The sequence below is a fragment of the Gambusia affinis genome, linkage group LG01 (assembly GCF_019740435.1).
Source record: "Gambusia affinis linkage group LG01, SWU_Gaff_1.0, whole genome shotgun sequence".
In the NCBI taxonomy this organism is placed as follows: Eukaryota; Metazoa; Chordata; class Actinopteri; order Cyprinodontiformes; family Poeciliidae; genus Gambusia; species Gambusia affinis.
The window spans coordinates 14,483,542-14,503,027 of record NC_057868.1 but is presented as its reverse complement, the minus strand read 5'-3'; the positions used below and the strand labels follow the sequence as shown (position 1 = coordinate 14,503,027).

Genomic DNA, 19,486 nt, shown 5'->3' with positions numbered 1-19,486 from the left:
ACCTGACATTTGGTATTCTCAGCTGTAATATTGTGATGACTTGACCCCCCTTACTAGACCATCTTACTGTTTTATTTATTTTTTAACAAACTCAAACCTTTTATGGATACAAACTCGACTAAAAACCAACCTGTTTAGGATTGTGTTTGAAACGTAATCAATTACAAATTTACTGATGGAACTTGACTCATTGTTGTGTTTTGATTGTTGATTCTATGTTGCATTGTGTTTCTGTGTTTGATTTGAGGTCAAGCACTTTGAAATGCCTTGCTGCTGAAATGTGCCAAACAAATAAAATTTTATTGATTGATTGATTTGTGGGCCAGACTGAAATCAACAACATCAGCAAGCATAATATAGTAGGGACCAATATGCCAAAGGTCATAATCATCTGTTGGCAGAAATGTAATATAATAATCTCAATTATGCTGTCAATAGAAACCTAATCATCTGCAAAAAATCTTTTTTTTTTTACATCAGAATTTGTCATTTAGTGAAGGTGGAATCCCCACAGAGCCTACCATGCTGCCATGTTTCTATGTGGTCACCCTGGACTATATAATGATAGCTCAGGATGGAAAAACTCATAAAATCTGATAAGTAGGCCTATGTACATTATCCTAAAGTTTAAGTGTAAATTTCTACTATTACTGAGTAACCTTTTTATAACTTACACAGTAGACACGAGTGACACCGCTGCCCAAAATCCCATATACAAACACCAAACAAACCTATTAAGGTTGTGTTTAAGTCTGTGACTTCAAATTACAGCTCAGTATCACCTCACCAGTCTCAAAAACCAGAATTTGTCCAAAGGGGCTGTTAACTTCATGAGCTCATAACTATGACTCAGCTACCATTTTGGAAGGACTATCACACTAAAATATTAACTAGAGACATGTACATTTTCAAAAAATATGGATAGACTTTGCCACCCTGAAATGGACCAAAATGTGAAAATTAGGCCTCTGGCCCATGGACTATACCTCTCTACCTCCAGAAGCTTTATTTAGGGATCAAATAACCATCACCCTAAATAATACATGCACAGAGAGCCAGAATGCATTAGTGAAGCTGTAAAAGCCAGTCATTCCAAATAAACACTGATTCCAACATTTACATGTACATAGATTTAGAATTTATAAACAGATTAAGAATTTTGCCCGATAATGCTCAAGATGTGCGATCTAACCAACTACACTGCACCAAAGCAAGGAAGGGAAAAAACATTGCTAATGACCATGACATTTGCCACAGTTTATTACAGTACAATCAATCTAAAATTTGATGTATGACATAACTTCAGACGACACATCGGTGGATTTGTTTTAAGCACCGATTAAATATATCAGTCATAGTAACAAAAAAGTAGCAAAATCTTTTCAATGGAAAAGTGAGAATATCTGACGCAAAATCTAACAGAAACTACTATTTGAAACAGATGTCATTCTCCAAATCCTCCACAGCTTAAAGTTCCCTACAGGCCTGGCTAACACTTCGATCCTTAAACCAGCAACACTCACCTATATGCGTATCCGTTTGACCGTGTGGACCAGGCACCTGTACGCTTATCTGTCTGTCCGGCTGCGGGATACATTTCAGGCAAAACGAGTGTAGGCAGGGGAGAAGTTTTGGTTCACAGTCTCGAGTCTGGAGACTTTGTTTACACACAGCGCACGTATCCAGTAAATTAATAGGAGTGGACACCGGCGTTGCCGCCGCCGCTGGGGCAGTCGGAGCTGGAGATGTTTCAGTTGTGTTTCCGCTAACAGGAGCATCCGCGGCAGGAACAGCGTCAACTGCCGACGGTTCTGAGTTGCCGTTGCTGGTCTCGGTGGGGCTAGCTGCGTTGCTAGCGTTACCGTCAGCTTCCTCTGCCGCAACAACAGCGGCAGCAGCAGCAGAGTAGCCTCGGTTGCCCCGTCAGTGCTATCGTCCACTCCTTCACTGCTGGTATTGAGCTCCTCGTTAGCGTCCTTAGGAGACTCGGTTTCTGGATCTCCCTTCGAATCTGCTTCTATAGCTATTACGTTGTCTTCGCTTTCTGTGCTAGACTGCTTCTCGGCTTGCCCTGAAGGCACTGGGTCCGCATTAGATGACGGTTCCATCTCCTCCTCGTCTTTGTTATCCGCCATCTTCCTTCCTCTTACAAACCGCTGCACGTCCTGCGTAAGTTCTCGAACCGGGAGCACGCATGACGGACGTAAGTTGTGACGTCGAGCGAAACAGCTCAAGAGAGATACAAATATTGTCACTGAAAAAAAGAAAAGAAATAGAAATGGTAATTAGAAATTAAAACCACCTCGAGTCAGAAATCGTCTGGTGTAGTGCAAAAACGTAAAACGAATTAGTTGTAAAAAGAAAGTGTCTTGCTGGGTGACATTTTGACATCAATGTCTTCATTTCTGAAGAAATTTGATTTTCCTCAATAATTCAGTTAATGCACCCACAGTTCCTGAATGGCCTTTTCTTTTTTTAGTGCTAAAAATAATCCCAAAAACTTAAATGTGAATGCCATACAGTCTTATTCAATAAATTATTATAGATGTCCTGATCAGACTTGTCAGATTAATAGTACCTTTCGAAAATAACCTTTTAGCAGGTATTAAACATACTGCGAAATATAAATATGTTAAAACGGAAGTAATCTAATTAATCTATATAATGTATTTCACTTAGTGGAATTGCTGACAAATGGACTTTTCAGTCATATTCTAATTTATGGAATCAGTCTGCATTTGCCTACAGATGAAAACAGTTTCACAATTCAGTAATATCTTTTGTGAAGAATTATCACATAGTTGCCTTTTATTGTCTGAGACAGGTTTGAATAGCAGTGTGAGTGTTGAATTAAGATAAATTTGGACTTCAACAGCAAATCAGAGAAAGGCCATGTTATGCTTTTTAAAAATGGTCTCCAAAGGGATGACATACAAGAAGAGAAGGTGGACAAACGTAGAGGAATACTTCCCAAGGTGAACAAAAAAACTGTTTTCAACCGTTTGGAACCATCAAAGGCTGTGTCTTATACCAACAAGTTTCAAAAGAGAAGTTCATCATGGTTTACGTGCCGATAGAGGCAACAAAACCAGGACAGCCAACCTATCTGAATCAGAAGAAATCAGAATAAAGTGGAACATAAAGGGTAGGAGGGTAATAGTGGTCTAGTGAAGCTGGTCTTACAAACAGAATAGAGTTAGTTGGTGATTTTCTCAGTGACACAGACAATTTAGGCAACCATTCTCCATTGAAAACTATGTAGGCTGTGTGGCCTTGGGTCTACTGCTCCTGTGCTTCACTGTTAACCTCCCTCTGTGCTATGGCTGCTCTCGGGTGAAGCCTACTGCTGCTGCAGTTGTCCAGAGTCCACATGTCCTTCGCTGCTCTTGGGTGCTGCGTGGTGCAAGTCCGACAGCATCCTAGCTACTTGAACAACTATGCAACTGCTACGTTGCATACACCCACTCAAAACAAACACAATTATATGTACACACCAATGCACTGAAACACAAATAATCCGAGTGGTTGAAGGTCATACAAACATAGGCTACTATTACAGCAATGTGACCTAGTTTGATGCTGGATGCAGCCCTGATTTAATAAAGTCAAGCACACAATCAAGACTGCAGAGATTCTGTAAAGCAAATCTACCTTGGTACATGTAGGCAACCAGCTTCTGTACATGTTAAGCCCAAAATGCTTAACATGTGGAAGAAAGATAATTAACTAGAACACAGAAGGGTAATACTATCTGACGAAGATGGTCTTTCATGAGAATTCAGTTTTTGGTGATTTTTCGCAGTGGGATTGCATCTTCATTGCTACTGCAAAAAAAGTAGTTTGTGCAGTCATCCTCCAATCCAATAGGCGGCAGTAACTACAACTTATACAACAGGATGTAAACATTCTCTTCCGGAAAAGCTTATAGTTGGAATTACCTAGTCCGTTTAGCATTTGAAAGAAGTGGACCTTCAAATAAAACGATAATTAAACAAATTGAAAATGGCCGGAACGGCTTCAGTAGCAGGTGAAGTTTTTGTGGACGCTTTGCCGTACTTTGACCAGGGTTACGATGCTCCAGGTGTCAGAGAAGCGGTGAGTAAAAACATTACGTGCTAACAGAAATGTGTTAGCTGGCTATGCTACATGGATATGAAGAAGCAGAACACCTCGTTGTAGCCTTTAGCAGTTCTGCAATTTGTTTAAATTGTCTGTAGCGACACAAGCTTAGTAAATATACTTGGAAACTAATAAAATGTGGCCTTGTTATACTCTGTGGTGTCTTGTCCTCGCAGAGCAAAGGAATATATTGTAACTAGAGTTTAAAAATATTGCTTGTAAATGTAGACGTTCATATTCTAATGACTTAATATTTATGTTGAGTAGTAATAGCTTCCCATTTATAAAATGGGAAGGAGTCAGTTCTTGGATATCAACAATAATCATTGTTATGCCACTTCACCCACCTAAAGAAGTAATTCCTAGAGGGGAATTAGAGATACAAAATACATTTTTTGCATGATTTTGTACTTTCATTTGGGTCTCTATTGGTTTTATAAACAGTCCGAAAACTAAAGCTTATTTGCATAAAAGGGGGACAGAGTCCTAACACAACTCATTCCAAACAGAGTTCAAAATAGGCAGAAATGAGCAGTTGAAATCTCATTATCTGATAATGATTTTGTGCATAAACAATCTGAAATCATCAGATAATCATTCTGAGATTAGCTAAGAATGATGATCTCAGAATGAGATGCAGTGACCATGTTTTGTATAGTGCATAAACCCATCCTGACTTGTTTAAAAGGAAGCATAAGTTCTCTTTAACTCAGTCCAGTCAGGCTAAAATAAATAGATTCATGTTCATAGTTCACCACTAAAATACTTTGAACCAAGTTGTCCACTCCTAATTTAAATAATTCTTGTTCATTTATCTTAATATGTATGAAATATTGTTTAAAAAAACTACAGTTTCATGTGTCAACACCTCTGATACAGGTGAAACATTTTGATCACTGAAAAGTAAAGAGAATAACACTGATCATTCCTTCATCATGACACCTTTTAATGGCTGGGTGTACATTGGGCAGCAAATAAACATTTTGCCTTCAAACATGGTGTGTTTAGAAACAGAGAAATGTTTCTAAGCGAGTTTGGCCAGCTGAGTCAGAGTACAGCGTGCATCACCTGATCGACGCACTTTGATTTTCTTTGAAAACACTGAAATGCTTGGAAATCTGTCAGACATTAATCCTGTTCATTCCTTTAGGCTGCAGCGCTGGTTGAGGAAGAGACAAGAAGATACCGGCCTACGAAGAACTACCTGAGCTACCTGCCTACGCCTGACTTCTCAGCTTTTGAGGTGAGGAATGCATTAGACCAGTGGTGCCCAACCCTCGGGCCGCGGACCGGTACCGGTCTGTGGACCAATTGGTACCGGGCCGCACAAGAAATAATTAAATATTTCCGTTTTATGTATTATTTGCGTCTGGAGGATTTTTCATTGTGAAAATCCTTTAACCGGATTCTCTCGGTTCTTGCGTGGCAACATTGAGCCCACAAGCAGGAAAATGAGTAACAAACAGATCAGATGTCTTTGGAAAGTTTCTTTGTGAAGGGGAAAAGGCCCAGAGAAGAGACAGGAGAATGGATTTATCCCGGTAGGTTATTCCCACATTCCCCATTAGTCGTTATCGAGAGTTAAAATTTTCATGAAAGTAAAATATTCGTTTTTTTGTGGCGCATCTCTATCTTATTTTGGAGGGATATATAAACGTTACCATAGCGACCAGAGTCAGAAAGCGTTAGGGCAGTGGTGGAGATGAGATGAGAGGAGTAGAGCTTGTGAGTTTTAGATTTGGTTCACATGATTTAAGGATTGTCGGCCAATTTTCTAAACCTCTGTGACCACAGAACTGATTCAACAGGTTCAATCGGTTCATGTGTCCAGCCACACGATTCCACTCACGAACATCCCAATTCCAGAAGAAAAACCAGTAAAATCCCCAACATACCATACGTGAATTTAGAATAACCAAACACAGATGACAATGTAGAAGCAGTCGTGATAGTTTGTGGACTCATTTTTAGTGATAACCGATGTAACAAAAAGAAAAGGCGTTTGATAAAAGACTGTTTAGGATTCCCCTCCGTTCTTACATCACCGCGCTTTCTGATTGGCTACCTGTCACATTCAACAGGCTGCGTTCTCGCTCCCAGTCAGGGAAAACCCCACTGGTGTGAAAACCCCACAGGTGTGAAAACCCCACAGATTGGGCATATTCAACACACCACACACTGCAGGACGTTGTAGGATTGTTGTAAAGGGAAAATCTGGGGAAAAAAAAAAAGTCTTCAGCGGGAACACCAAATGCAGAAACCTTATCTGACGGTTTCTCCTCCCTCCCATCCCGGGCCGCAGCAAAATTGCTAGGTCTTGACCCGTCCGCGGTAATAAAAAGGTTGGAGACCACTGCATTAGACAACCTCTGGTTGATTTTATTAGTTTAAGCAGTGGCAGAAAATTAACAGCATTTGAATGTTTCTTTCTTATCTTTTTGGTCATCAGACAGAAATTATGAGGAACGAATTTGAACGGTTAGCAGCTCGGCAGCCCATGGAGCTCTTGAGTATGAAGAGGTAAAACCTGGTCATTGCAGAAATGCTGTTTTTTGAGGGGGGGGGGTTCTATGGTAATCCACCAATACAGAAATGTACAGTTTAAGTGCACACATTTTTTAGCGCGGACTTAAACTTTTGTTGTCACTCTTTGTGGAGATATGAGCTCCCGGCGCCCACGTCAGGACAGAAGAACGACATAACAGCGTGGCAGGAGTGTGTGAACAACTCTATGGCCCAGCTGGAGCACCAGGCAGTCCGCATCGAGAACCTGGAGCTCATGTCGCAGTACGGAACCAACGCATGGAAAGTCTACAACGGGTAAGAGGCATCAGCCTTTTTCTTCAAAGACCGTTTACTGTTTGAAAATGGCTGACTGTTCTCATCCTCCTTCCTCAGCAACTTGGCCTTCATGATTGAGATGGCTCAGAAGGAGCTTCACAAGTTCAGGTAAAGGCAGCAGGATGGTGACATTTGATTGCCCAAAGTCCTTTTTAAAAAAAAAACAAAAAAAATTCACAGATAATGTCCTTAACTTCTACAGGAAGCAAATTCAAGATTTGAACTGGCAGCGTAAGAACGACCAGTTGGGAGCTGGAGCCAAATTGCGCGAGCTAGAGTCCAAGTATGTCAATGAGAATGCTTGCATGTTTGTGACGGTGTGAAGATGAGACCTCACGGTACTCTTCTGTGTCTTAACATATGTACTTTTCCATCTGTAGCTGGGTGTCACTGGTCAGTAAGAACTACGAAATCGAGCGGGCCATCGTCCAGTTGGAGAACGAAGTCGGTCAGCTCCGACAGCAGCAGGGGGACGAGAACAAGGAGAATATCAGACAGGACTTCTAGAGAACTGGACTCTTAATTGGGTTCTGACTAAGATGGACTCCCTTTGGTTTCAGACTGGGAGTAATCTGAGCAAAGAGAAGTTGATATGGAACCACAGATGTGACTTGGATTGGTAAAAACAACAGTGGAGCAGTTTCAGACACCCGCTGAGAGAAACAAATCTCAGCAGGTGTTCTGGCTTTAAAAGAAGCTTATTTTCGTGTTTCTGATACACTGGTGGCAGCTTTTTCTCTTGCTGTACCGCAGGACTTGAATAGATGCCTTTCAGCCAAGAGGTGTTAGTGGAAACTGTACATAGTGTAAGTCTGTTGAAGACTTAATTAAGTGTAGTTTTACATCATTGTCAATTGATGCATTTTTTAAAAATAAATCTTTGCAATAAAATGAATTCCTATAGTTCCCTTTGAGCCATCGTCTACAGTTTTCCAATTGTCCAAGAGTTTCGTACTCGCAGTTTTAATCTACACTCAATGCTGCCTACTTTCAATAATAGAGCAGATATGTTTTTATTTTAGATGGGATGATGGTGTAGCTCCAATGAAGTACCTAAACAAGAATTTGCTGCACAAGTTTGGATTTATAGATGTTTTCTAACCAGACATGGTAAAAACTTAAGACTCTAAAATAAACAAGAACACTTATGTGATTTTATGCTGTAGTATGTAACTTATACAAATGTTTTTAATATACATATGTTAAAACTGTCCGTATATTGTGACAGTATGAGAGAATCTGTGAAAAAAATCAAGCTCTTCCCAATGCTACTGTTGCCATCTGCAGGAATACGCAACCAGAGCCAGTAGGAGGGGCAACTAATAGAGAAACAACTAGAAAACCTTAACCACTGTCACCGGTGGCCATGCTAGCTAGCCTGAGCATTCACAGACATTTCTGCTGTGGAGAACCAGATGAAGCCTAGCAGAGAGCAAGGGAGATGGAGTCAGCAGGTAGGTACAAAAATGAAGGAGGAAATGCACATTTGTACATTTTGCACAACTCAGAATAATTGGTGACAATCTGTTTCTTTATGAAATCACAAATGAATTTTCCAACAATTGCAGACTTCCCAGTGGGTGACAATTATAACACCATTGAGTGAATTTGAAAAACTAGTTAATATACACGCTTCTGTGATAAATATGCATTATGTCTACTTACACTGGAATTAGTAAATTTGTCATTTATTAACAAGTATTGCCACATTCTTACATTACAATACCTCTCTCCCCAGTTCGATTAAAAGCAGAATTACCTAAATTAATGTCAACTCAGTTTAAGATAAATTAAAGCGGATTATCTGCATGGTTGTCACTGAAAGCCAGATTTCCAGCATAAGAAAAGGAGAGAGGCAGAGTAGAAAGTAGATCAGATCTGAGCAGGATCTACAAACAGGAACGAGAACTGAACTTCAATCCAAACCCAGCAGAAAACACTGATACTCACGTTCCATAATGTTCTTTTGAATAACTTTCACGTGTCTCAATCACACAGGTTTGCAGGCACCATTTAAGCGTTTGTAGAGAAACACTCTCTCTATATATTTTTTTTTTTATTATTATTTTTTTTAGAAAAAAGAACAACTCAGAAACAAACGTTCTCCGTGATAGGATGTCTGATTTTAGCTATGTGCAAAACTAGACAGCCACTGGCAGAAAAAGCTGCAGTGTGGAAGATTGGACCATGCCTCAGTTTTATATACTGAGAGTGTTGAGAGCCGGTACTAGAGTCACAGCGTCTGGCAGGTTCTGGTTCTGGTCCTGGCCTCCTTTACTCTGAAGAAACTTCTGCCGATGCCTCTCCTCTTGGCGCTTCTTCTTTTCCAGCCGCTGTTGCTCTTTTCTTTGCTTGTTTGAAAGCTAGATGGGATGGAAAACAAACATTATAAAAGAACCATCAGCATGTATGCTTCCAAGCCGATTCTAAACTAGGGTAAGTAGATTGTCAGTTTGAACATAGCAAACTATTGTTTGCTTTGCATCATATGTGCATTCATATGATGCATATAAATGCAGTTATTTACTCTGAAAACTTGGGATAATTCAGCAAACACCAAACATCAGAATGCAGCAACGTGCTCGCAAAATGATCAGTGGAATTTGTTGAGGAATTCAACAAGCCTTAGTGGGAAACCTATGGAGCTAAATTGGGACCATAAAGTTTATATACAAGAAAAAAAAAATTACTTTGAAACTGTATGAGTCTGAAAACAAATGTTCATACCATCCATCCATCCATTGTCTTACACCCTTCTTCCCTAATGGGGTCAGGAGGGTTGCTGGTGCCAATCTCCAGCTGCGTCCCGGGCGAGAGGCGGGGTTCACCCTGGACAGGTCGCCAGTCTGTCACAGGGCAACACAAAGACATACAAGACAAACAACCATTCACACACACACTCACACCTAGGGAGAATTTAGAGAAACCAATTAACCTGACAGTCATGTTTTTGGACTGTGGGAGGAAGCCGGAGAACCCGGAGAGAACCCACCATGCACAGGGAGAACATGCAAACTCCATGCAGAAAGACCCCGGACCGGGAATCGAACCCAGGACCTTCTTGCTGCAAGGCAACAGCTCTACCAACTGCGCCGCTGTGCAGCCCCAAATGTTCATACCGTAAAAAAAAAAAAAAAAAAAAAAAGATGTGAATTGTTAAAAAATACTTTAGAGGTTTTTCTTTCCAGTTTCAGATTTTCTTTCCAGTTTCAAACTGGTCCTCTTTTAGTATGGGGCGGGGCCACAGATGACAGGCGGCGTGGAATCATGACTGACAACTGTTGCACCCAGGGACCATGGAAACTGTAAATATCTCTAAAACATCTCTGATATTCTATGTGTACGAGATTGGTTTTGAAAAACAACATGCTTCACTTTTATAACCTGCTTATGTCAACACACAACACAAGTATCAATGGCAAAAATATTACATTTACAAATCTGCACAGCCTGCGACAGACTGGCGACCTGTCCAGGGTGACCCCGCCCCTCGCCCGGAACGTTAGCTGGGGATTGACACCAGCAACCCTCCCGACCCCAATAGGGACAAGGGTGATTAGAAAATGGATGGATGAAATCTGCACAGCATTTTCAATTTTATTTTAATCTCATCAATATTCACAACATATTAAATACCCTAGCTTTTTTTTATATCATGTATCTTAAGTATTATTTCACTTTTTAAAGAAAATTACTTATTTTCTTATTTGGGGAAAAAAAAAGAAAAAAGCAGTACATCCCATCCATGTTAATACCTTGGGCTTTTGAACGTCGCTGCCCTCTCCTGGCTTGTCATGCTCACTGCAGTCTGTGGCTTCAGCTCTGCAGGTTGAACAGGACCCCGATGTGCATTTGCCCTGGCACAGCTGGCCAAGCGACGACCCAGCGAGCCATTCAGCATTTATTGTTGCTGCACTAAGCTGCAGCAGGTTCTCCTCATCACCTGAAGACGGGGGCAAGCAGAACTCCATGATCCGTTACTTTCCACATACATATCCGGTATGTATGTGGAAAGTAAAATTTCAGAAATTAAAATAAGAAACGCCCACCAGGCCCGTGTCGTCCTTCCCTCATGGGGTGAGATGGCTGCTGCAGTGGTAGACATTATTTTATGGGAATGTTTTTTGTTTAAAAAAAAAATAAAGGTGATTCATAGAGCAATCGTTCGTACATAGAGGTGGGTTAGAATCCCACCAAATTGTACTCCAATCAGAGTAGTATACATTCAACAGGTTTTTACTTTAGTAGAAATATGAAGGAACGGTTTAATAAATTACTTGAGCTTTAGTTAAAGTGTAAAAAATATTTGGTAAAATTTCTTCTCAAGTACTGAGTAACTGCACCAGATTTAATATTTTAGATTTAAGTCATCAGATAGCCAAAAATATAAGGTTATGTGAAAATTCTTGTATTTTAAAGAGCATTACCAAAATATTTATACAAATACGGAGTTAGTTTTGGACGCTGGTTCTAGACCACATGGGGGCAAAGGTAGTCAGTGTTTTTTCAGTGTATTACACTTAAAGAATAAAAAACCCCAGCAATATTTCATCATTTGATATACCAAGTGACATTGTTCAGCCTTGAAGGTGCATCTTCCCACTCATGTCTGTATTTTAAGAGCTATTGCTTCTAAGAACGTGGTGGAGAATCGGGGAGAGGACGTTTCAAAAAGACGCGGGTTGAAAGTAGCTCACGGTGGCAGCGTAGTTTCCGTCTCTAGGCAGCCGTGACTGCAGCGTCGGACCAGGGCGTCCTGGGGGGGTCCTGTTTAGCTCCAGCCATGACAATTTAGCTGACCTTAATATTTCCTGTGTTTTACTTTCGTCATTATTTGTTCACTTATGTGTGATAGGTGTGACATTTTATAGAAATACGGAACAAGTCGCGTCCCGTATCGGCTCAATACGCGATGCAACATTTAACAACCAAATACGCGATGATTCCGTATTTTACAGGACGGGTGGCAACACCTCAAACATACAACAAGCAGCATGTAAGAGCAGCTAAAGTTTTATTTAGCTACTGACCCTGGATTCCCCGGTTCTTGATGGAGCTCAGGATCACGTTTTCCTCTTCACACGCTGTCGACAAGGGTTTCTTTTGCGTTTCCCTCTGACCCTCTCCAAACACACGCTGCTGGCTGTGGGAATTCTGCAGGGTCTGGAAACCGTGAAAGCATCTCCGTTAGCAAAGCATTAGAACACGCGTAATCTGGTTACATGCATGTTTTTTTTTTCCCCTTCCTGACAGACTACTGTGGAATAAAGAAACTCCTTATAGAATAAAACAACTACCTCAATGCGTAGCTGTGCAGGACTCTCAGAGTTGTCCCCAACTCGCCGCACGCTGTCATAGTGATCGCCATATCGGTAGGCGATGTGCAGCTCTCTACACGCTTGCTTCTCGACACCATTTATCTGCCAAGGCGACACAACTAATGAACTGGTGAAATACAGGTGCGTAGGTGTCCCATGGTTACAATAGTATGAGCTCATGCGAGGTCACTTGATTGCCTCATCCTGTGGTTTGATCCCTACCTCCCAAAGTGGGGCGTTTAGCTGATGAATGACCACTTTCACTTGCTGACTGCGAGCAAAAGCTACGATTGCGTCATTACCAGCAAAGGTACCGGACTGGGCGAGATTGGACACTGGAGGAAAAGGAAAGAATAAGTTAGTTTTCATACATTTTACAAGGTACAACACAACTGTATAATATAAATCACTGTTTTATGTAAAATATCCTCTCAAATAGAATTGATGAATTATCTACATTTGACTAGAAATTTAGCTAATAAAACAAAAATTAAGTTAATGAAAACAGTTTTCTTATAATAGTAATGAGTGTTTGCACACTTTTCCCATTAAGCACTTTTCAAGTATTTTCCATGTAAGTTTTCAAACTTTTCCACACTTTGGAGATTAAAACAATACAAATTCACAAGAGAAGACCATTTTAATTCACTATTATAGGTCATTTATTTCACTTAATGATGTGCTGAGGTTGTAATCTACATTAAAAAAGGCAAACTAAAATATAAAAATGTTATGCTCTGAAATGTCTCTCTCTCACACACACACACACACTACACATCTGACTCGTCTCAGAACAAAACACTAATTTAACAAAAAAAGGAGCCCCTAATTTCAATAGGTAGCCTGCAAAACATAAAAGAGTCATAAGGAATATTAAATACTCATTACACTGAAACAATGCAAGCAAATCATTTTAAGGTAGCTGACTTTCCCGTTCAAACACAAACTTATGAATTTGAAGAAAGTTACACAAAAATCTCTACAAAATGTCTTAGATTCCAGCGTTTAGGAGATAGAAATACTTTGGGGAATTCTAACTCACCTAAAACAAGAGAGGTTTGGTCTGATTTAACTTCAGACAGTGAGAAAAAAAGGTGTATGTCTTTTTATTAAGTGTGTGACCGGGTTTCAACAATAAATAAAGTTTTTCAAGTTTAGGCTTTAGGCTGCATTAGATTGCACTTTATGACAAAACTGTGCAGTTTGATTTTGAAGCACTTTCAAGGATCTGATGCAAATATCTACCACTTTCCAAATCCTGAATTGAAATGTATGCATTTTTGCATGAAACCTAAAAGGAAATGACAACTCTGAAAAAAACACTTCGTCACTTCCAACCTGCAGACAAAAACTTCCAGGAGTCACTGCTTCAACATCAACTATAAATTAAACAATCCCATAATAATCAACGGTTGGTATAACATTATTCAATTCAAGAAATATATATATCTATATAAAAATGAAAATTAGTGTTTCCTACGGCTTCTTTCTTACAGTGCTGCGGAAAAGGAACATCATCTTCAACGAAAGGCTCGAAGTCTTGTCGATGGGACATCATGTACTGGACGGTCTCCTGGCGAAGCCGCAGATGACCCCGCGAATGCCCCTCTAACTGGTCACCGAGCGCTCTGAACAGGCAGTTCCTGCAGGAGACAGAGGTCATACATAATGATTGATGTACCTCATTACTTGCTTTATGGAAGAAAAAAAAGAGCTCTGTCTGAGTTAAAGAAGCTATTGTTCCAGCCTGTCCAATAGGGACGAGTTAAAAGGTCCTCCCTCAACAAACTGAAGCCCGGTGTGTAATGATCAGAAAGATTATTCTTTAGTTAAAGAAGAAAAAGCAGTTTTATCTTTACAATTAGATAAGGGGAAGGTAAGCTATTTTGGAAGAGTTGAGAGAAATGATTTTCATCAGGACAAACTAAAAAAAAAGACAAAGTAAAAGATGATATTTTGTCCTAGAATTATTATTATAAAGACTAAACTATAACTGTTAATAGTCTAGTATTAACATAACCACTGAAGGGTCTCAGGACATTTATTAATATGGAAATCATAACTTAAAGGATGCAACTGGAAAACATTTTAGTAATAGATTATATTATTAGTTATTCTGACAATCGATTCATCAGATCAAACATTTTTTGCAGATTTTTCATTTCACCACTTAAGCTTATTTTATAGAATATTAGAAATACATGGAAAAAAATACACAAATAACTCAATTCATCCAGAAATACTTATAGCATCAACATGTGAAATGTTCAGCCCATTCTGCTGATTATTTTTTGGATTAATCAATTATTGATTGGGAAACAAAAAAAGTGCTTATCAAGAGTTTTATTATTTTATAGAATTATAAAATAATAAAGCTAAAACTATGCCATATATATACATATATATATCTATATATATATATATATATATATATATATATATATATATATATATATATATATATATATATATATACATATATATATCTATATATATAATTTTAGTCAAATTACTGCTCTGAGTAGTTAGGTATGTTCTTTCAGCAAATGGGCTGTTATGAGTCTGTATACTTCAGTTAAGGATTAATCCATTACTAAATTAGTTGACAATTATTTCAATAATTGGTTAATTATGATTAATTGTTTCAGCCCTAGATCAAACCCACCAAGATCAACACACATGACAAATATACACAGTTCCACATCTCTTACCCGTCTCCTGGGACTTCTCTCAGCTTTAGCTGCCTGCCAGCTGATGAACTTCTTACTCTGTTTTTCTATGCAATGGCGCGCGGTTTCATCCTCTTGCAAGTTCTTTATTGTTTCTTTCACTGTCTGTTTCCGAGACATGCTTGCTTTAATCGTTTCTTTGTGCCCGGAGCACCAAATAATGTTTTGTTTTGGCAACTAGATGGCACTTCATTAAATAATTCCAGTCTTGTGCAACCTAAAAACACAGAAAGACAGGTAGGGTAATGAAACTGATAAGTGAAGATAGATGCATGTTGCTACAAAGCAAGAATAGATATTATATATTTCAATTGAAATAATACAATGTGGAGGTGTAAAAATAGTATGTAAGCTTTTATCAAAGATTTTCCACTTAACTATTACGATTTTCCTATTGTTCTTTCTCTTTCTACTGAAAGAAAAACAAATAATAGTGTTGACAAGATGTATTCAGTCTGAAGTGCAAAATAAAATATGTAGAAATTATTTTTAATAAGCGCCAGCTGGTATGACATTATGTTAGTAACATAGTATTTATGAAAAACTGCTTAAACTTGAGCTAATTAATATGGATAAAAAAATAAATAAACAAACAACAGAAACTCAACAAATATTTCTACTGCAACTAAGGCATGAATTATTAAAGTTATAATAATGTTTTCTAAAATATGTATGTATAGTAATTTTCGAACATAGACACAAGCAAAATCCAGAACTAACACCCGTAATATAAAGTGCAACTTATTCAAATCCCATATAGATTGAAACTGATAAATAAGTTGTAAAACAAGTTTGAAAACGGTTTATTTAGGACACCAACACATTTTAAACTAAATAAAATAATCATAGTATGAATTTTTCTTATATCAAAATATATGTTTTATGTAATGTAAGCGTTTCCTTTTCCTTTGTAAATCAGAAAAATGAAATAATTCCAATCTGATACTGTTCTTAAAGGGACTCATTTAATTAATCATGTAACTGTAGTGTTCATTAAAAAATAAAACTTGTTGCTTTTTAAAATAAGATAGTTATACTAATAACACGCAGTTGTTTTTGTCAGTCCAACTAAATTACCTCTTTTGTTTAATGTCAGAATTGTTAACCTAACGTAGGAATTTTTAAGAAATTTGAGAAAAACGAAAGTGCTTCCATCCAGACCTTTGTCGTAAGATTGTTCCAAATGAGACACAATAAGAACTAAATGGCATCTAAACAGAAGCCAAAATATAAATTCACTTTTAAAATAAAATGTTCAGTAATACGTTAGCATTCTGTCTCTGTATAGTTTCCTTGTTCTGTTCATAAGTGTTGCAAGCTACATTTTAAAAATCGATATCGTATAATTAGATGGTGAAAGAAGCGGTGTTTTATGGTATACTTTCTCAGTTAATATGGCTTTAAATTTGTTGCCTGCGTGGTTTCTTTCCTTTTTTAGGCAAAGGCCTATTACGTTAGTTTTTTATTAATAAATAAAACCTAAAGTAACAGGTCGGTTACTTAATTTTTATATGCATAAAACTGCTCGGCAGAATTCAAATTAATATGTAAAACGCACTGACTACTCAAGGAACTCGGGTGTTAGCTGTTGTCAAATGGTTAACTGGAACTTAATTTTTACTGTTAGCTAAAATGACAACTAGCCGAAGCTAAATAGAGAAAATAACCGATCTAGTACATCCAATTTTATCTACCCGCTTTCAACACTCCGTCTACAGAGTCGCAAAATATCTTAACTCAAAGACTCTTACCTGACATGTGCGGAAAATTATGCGTTTTCTCTATATTTATGCATGTTTTGGTTCAGACAAAAACATTTCCCGTCTACGTATTTGTTTACAACCAAAGTTCCGCTTACGTAGTTGTAGGTACGTCAGTACGTACGGAAGCCATAAGGGGCCAAAGACGAATTAAAACCGCTCCACAATGTCGAAACAGTCATAAAAAATATCAGATCTATTTGTCTGTCTGTCCGTCCGTAACAAACAACTGTGGCTCAATACAAAGTAAGAGTCTCTGTGTCAGTTCTGTAAGAAATCTTTCCTCTGAATAACATCGACCTTCTGTGGATCCAGTCACTCAACTCTATGTGATGACACCACACAGTTGGTGAACATGACGTGGGGGTGGAAACTGCACCACAGAGTGAGGACAATTTATTCACAGCGATTATCTGACAAACTATTGATCAAACCAAAAATACAAAGGAATGTACTTCTCTTTGTTATATATTCCCTTTGTGCATTTATCCCAACCAGCTGTGCAGGTTTGGATTAAGTCTAGTGAGTTGTTGGCTTTGTCTTGGCAGATGTACACTGGCCTGAAGGTTACATTTGTGCATGTGCAGCACTCTCACCAGAGAGGAACAGTCAGCCAAGGGTGACTGAAAGACAGAATTTTATCTGAATGCAGACATATCCACCATAGGATGTGTTTTGTTCATGTGTGCATAGATAAGTACTGATATTCTACTTTAGTTGAACTTACATTGCCTGACAAATTACTGATATTGACATTTTCTTCGCACTTTTTTTTTGTTGCAACCATAAATGTTTATGCATTTCATTTATATTTTATGTAAATGACAAACAATAAGGAAGAAAAGTAAGTACATTTTATTTATATAGCACCTTTCACAAGTCAGAAAACCTCAATGTTTTTTAGGGGGGCAACGAGGGGCGACGGTGGTAGGAGTTTGCCCTGCAATTGGCAGGTTGCTGGTTTAACCCTAACCCCGCTCCATCCTTCTTTGTTGTTGTGTCCAAAACACGTCACCTACCTTGTCTGCTGTCAGACACCCTGTGGGTGCTGGGTGTATCTAGTAGCTTGCCACCATTAGTGAATCTTATTTAAAATGATAGTCCAGAAGCAAGTATTACAGTATTTTCCGGATTATAGAGCGCATCTTACTATAAGCCCCACCTACATTTAAAAAAACAAAACAAACAAACATAAAAATTCCAAAAAACTGGAAGCGTACATATAAAAGCCTCACCAGGCTACAAGTATGTCCGCCTCTCTCGGTTTCCCACAAGGACACAGCAGAGGAAGTGTTCTTAATAAATCTGCTATTAAGGACGCAGCGCTGCGGCTCCATGGATTTGTTCACGCAGAGCTGACGTGCAGCTTTAGCTGCGTCATATGAACTTCTTCGTGTTGTTTCTATAATGAGGGGGTTTGAGTTTGAAGAAATTTCTTCGTCGTTCCTGCTTGTGCTTGTTTTAAAAATGAAAGTCAGCACTTTCTTTGATTTCCAATTTCCAATGACTCACTTCCTGCTAGAGAGCCCCCTGGCGGTTGAAGAAAAATCCACAGAAAAGCCTCACCGAAAAGCCGCATGATTCAAACCGTGGGAAAAAAGTAGCGGCTTATAGTCCAAGTTAGTTACAAACTTCCTTTATTTTTTTAGAAAAGAAAAAAATTGCTTCAATATTTTTTGGGTTGTACACAAGATGTAATAACTTTGAAGTTGCTGTCAGCCTATCAGTCTAAAGGATTTTAAATTATAATACAGTTGAAATTTGATCCCAGTGCTTAGTAGAAAAAACCAATCAACGCAAGTACTGTCAGTCAAGAATGTGAACACGACCGAATATAGAGCACTGTACAGTACTGTTAAGTACTTTTGCATTTCTGTATTATGCAAGCAAAAATGGCGAATTTGAAGTGCATCTCTTACAAGAGAAATATCTTCCCGACTTCACGGTGATGCTATTCTTTTTATGACGCTTTTAAAGAAAAGCTGAAAGTATGTAATATCACCACCATCTGGTCTGGATTGTGAACTGGAGCTAATGCCGTTAACTAATCGATAGATCTTACATAATACATCAGGAAATGGACTTGGTAAAAATAGCTTCTGTGTTTTAGATAAAAAGCTGAAAACAACTAATCATATTCGGAGAGATGTAGAACTAAAGATACCTGCTACATTTAGTGTTCAGGACAAGTATTGCTTTTGTTTTAGAACCGCTGTCACTAAACTGTCAATGTTTGATATTTTGAGGCATGAACACATTATTTACTTTGTTCAACAATATTACATCAAGTTCCACTATAAGATTTTTTTTTGTTTTTTATTCTTTGTAATTTTAACAAAATAGTAAAAGATTATTAAGTCACCTAAAATAGCCTAAGGTACACACTGAGACATAATTTAAAACATACTGAAATTTCAGTATATTTAATTGTTTATTATTGATTTAAGCTTTAAGTGAATTTTAAAAGATTAATTTTGAGCATATATTTTAAAATATACATAAAATATGTTTAAAAGCATATTGTTTCATTAGTACACTTGAGCAAATACATATTTTGTTCACTTAAAGTATATTTTATCTAATATATTTCTTAAACATCTATTCTGGTACAGTTGTATTTAAGTGTGTTTAAAGTTAGTAGCCTATGTAAAAATTGGTGCAAGCATGCTGTTAGTATACTTTGTATATATATTTATATGCAGTACACTTTGTATATTTG

General features: G+C 38.2%; 3 protein-coding genes across 3 annotated transcripts in view; 1 reads left to right on the top strand and 2 right to left on the bottom strand.

Annotated features, from left to right (window-relative positions):
* trim33 (tripartite motif containing 33) overlaps nucleotides 1-2,211 on the bottom strand; it is a 29,582-nt gene extending 27,371 nt beyond the window's left edge. The window contains 3 exon segments of the mRNA XM_044132602.1: nucleotides 1,524-1,904; nucleotides 1,907-2,150; nucleotides 2,152-2,211. Coding sequence (XP_043988537.1) covers nucleotides 1,524-1,904; nucleotides 1,907-2,150; nucleotides 2,152-2,196 — 670 coding nt within the window. The 5' untranslated portion in view covers nucleotides 2,197-2,211.
* A 1,651-nt stretch (nucleotides 2,212-3,862) lies between these two features.
* bcas2 (BCAS2 pre-mRNA processing factor) lies at nucleotides 3,863-7,874 on the top strand. The gene is made up of 7 exons (XM_044132708.1): nucleotides 3,863-4,095; nucleotides 5,270-5,362; nucleotides 6,569-6,639; nucleotides 6,778-6,939; nucleotides 7,018-7,068; nucleotides 7,163-7,243; nucleotides 7,341-7,874. Exons 1-7 carry the CDS (start codon nucleotides 4,003-4,005, stop codon nucleotides 7,465-7,467), a joined length of 678 nt encoding a protein of 225 aa, XP_043988643.1. The 5' UTR covers nucleotides 3,863-4,002; the 3' UTR covers nucleotides 7,468-7,874.
* Nucleotides 7,875-8,473: 599 nt separating this feature from the next.
* Nucleotides 8,474-15,033, bottom strand: otud3 (OTU deubiquitinase 3; the record flags this gene model as incomplete). Its single annotated transcript, XM_044131522.1, has 7 exons — nucleotides 8,474-9,323; nucleotides 10,716-10,903; nucleotides 11,991-12,123; nucleotides 12,258-12,380; nucleotides 12,501-12,613; nucleotides 13,773-13,921; nucleotides 14,990-15,033. Coding segments are annotated over 7 exons (915 nt in total), but the record flags the coding sequence as incomplete, so codon positions are not given.
* Nucleotides 15,034-19,486: the final 4,453 nt, after the last annotated feature.

Excerpts from the sequence above, each read along its gene's own strand:
- bcas2 (XM_044132708.1), top strand. The coding sequence starts at position 4,003 with ATGGCCGGAACGGCTTCAGTAGCAGGTGAAGTTTTTGTGGACGCTTTG. Across the intron at positions 6,640-6,777 it reads GAGCTCTTGAGTATGAAGAG|ATATGAGCTCCCGGCGCCCA; the intron begins GTAAAACCTGGT and ends CTCTTTGTGGAG. Across the intron at positions 7,244-7,340 it reads TTGCGCGAGCTAGAGTCCAA|CTGGGTGTCACTGGTCAGTA; the intron begins GTATGTCAATGA and ends TTCCATCTGTAG.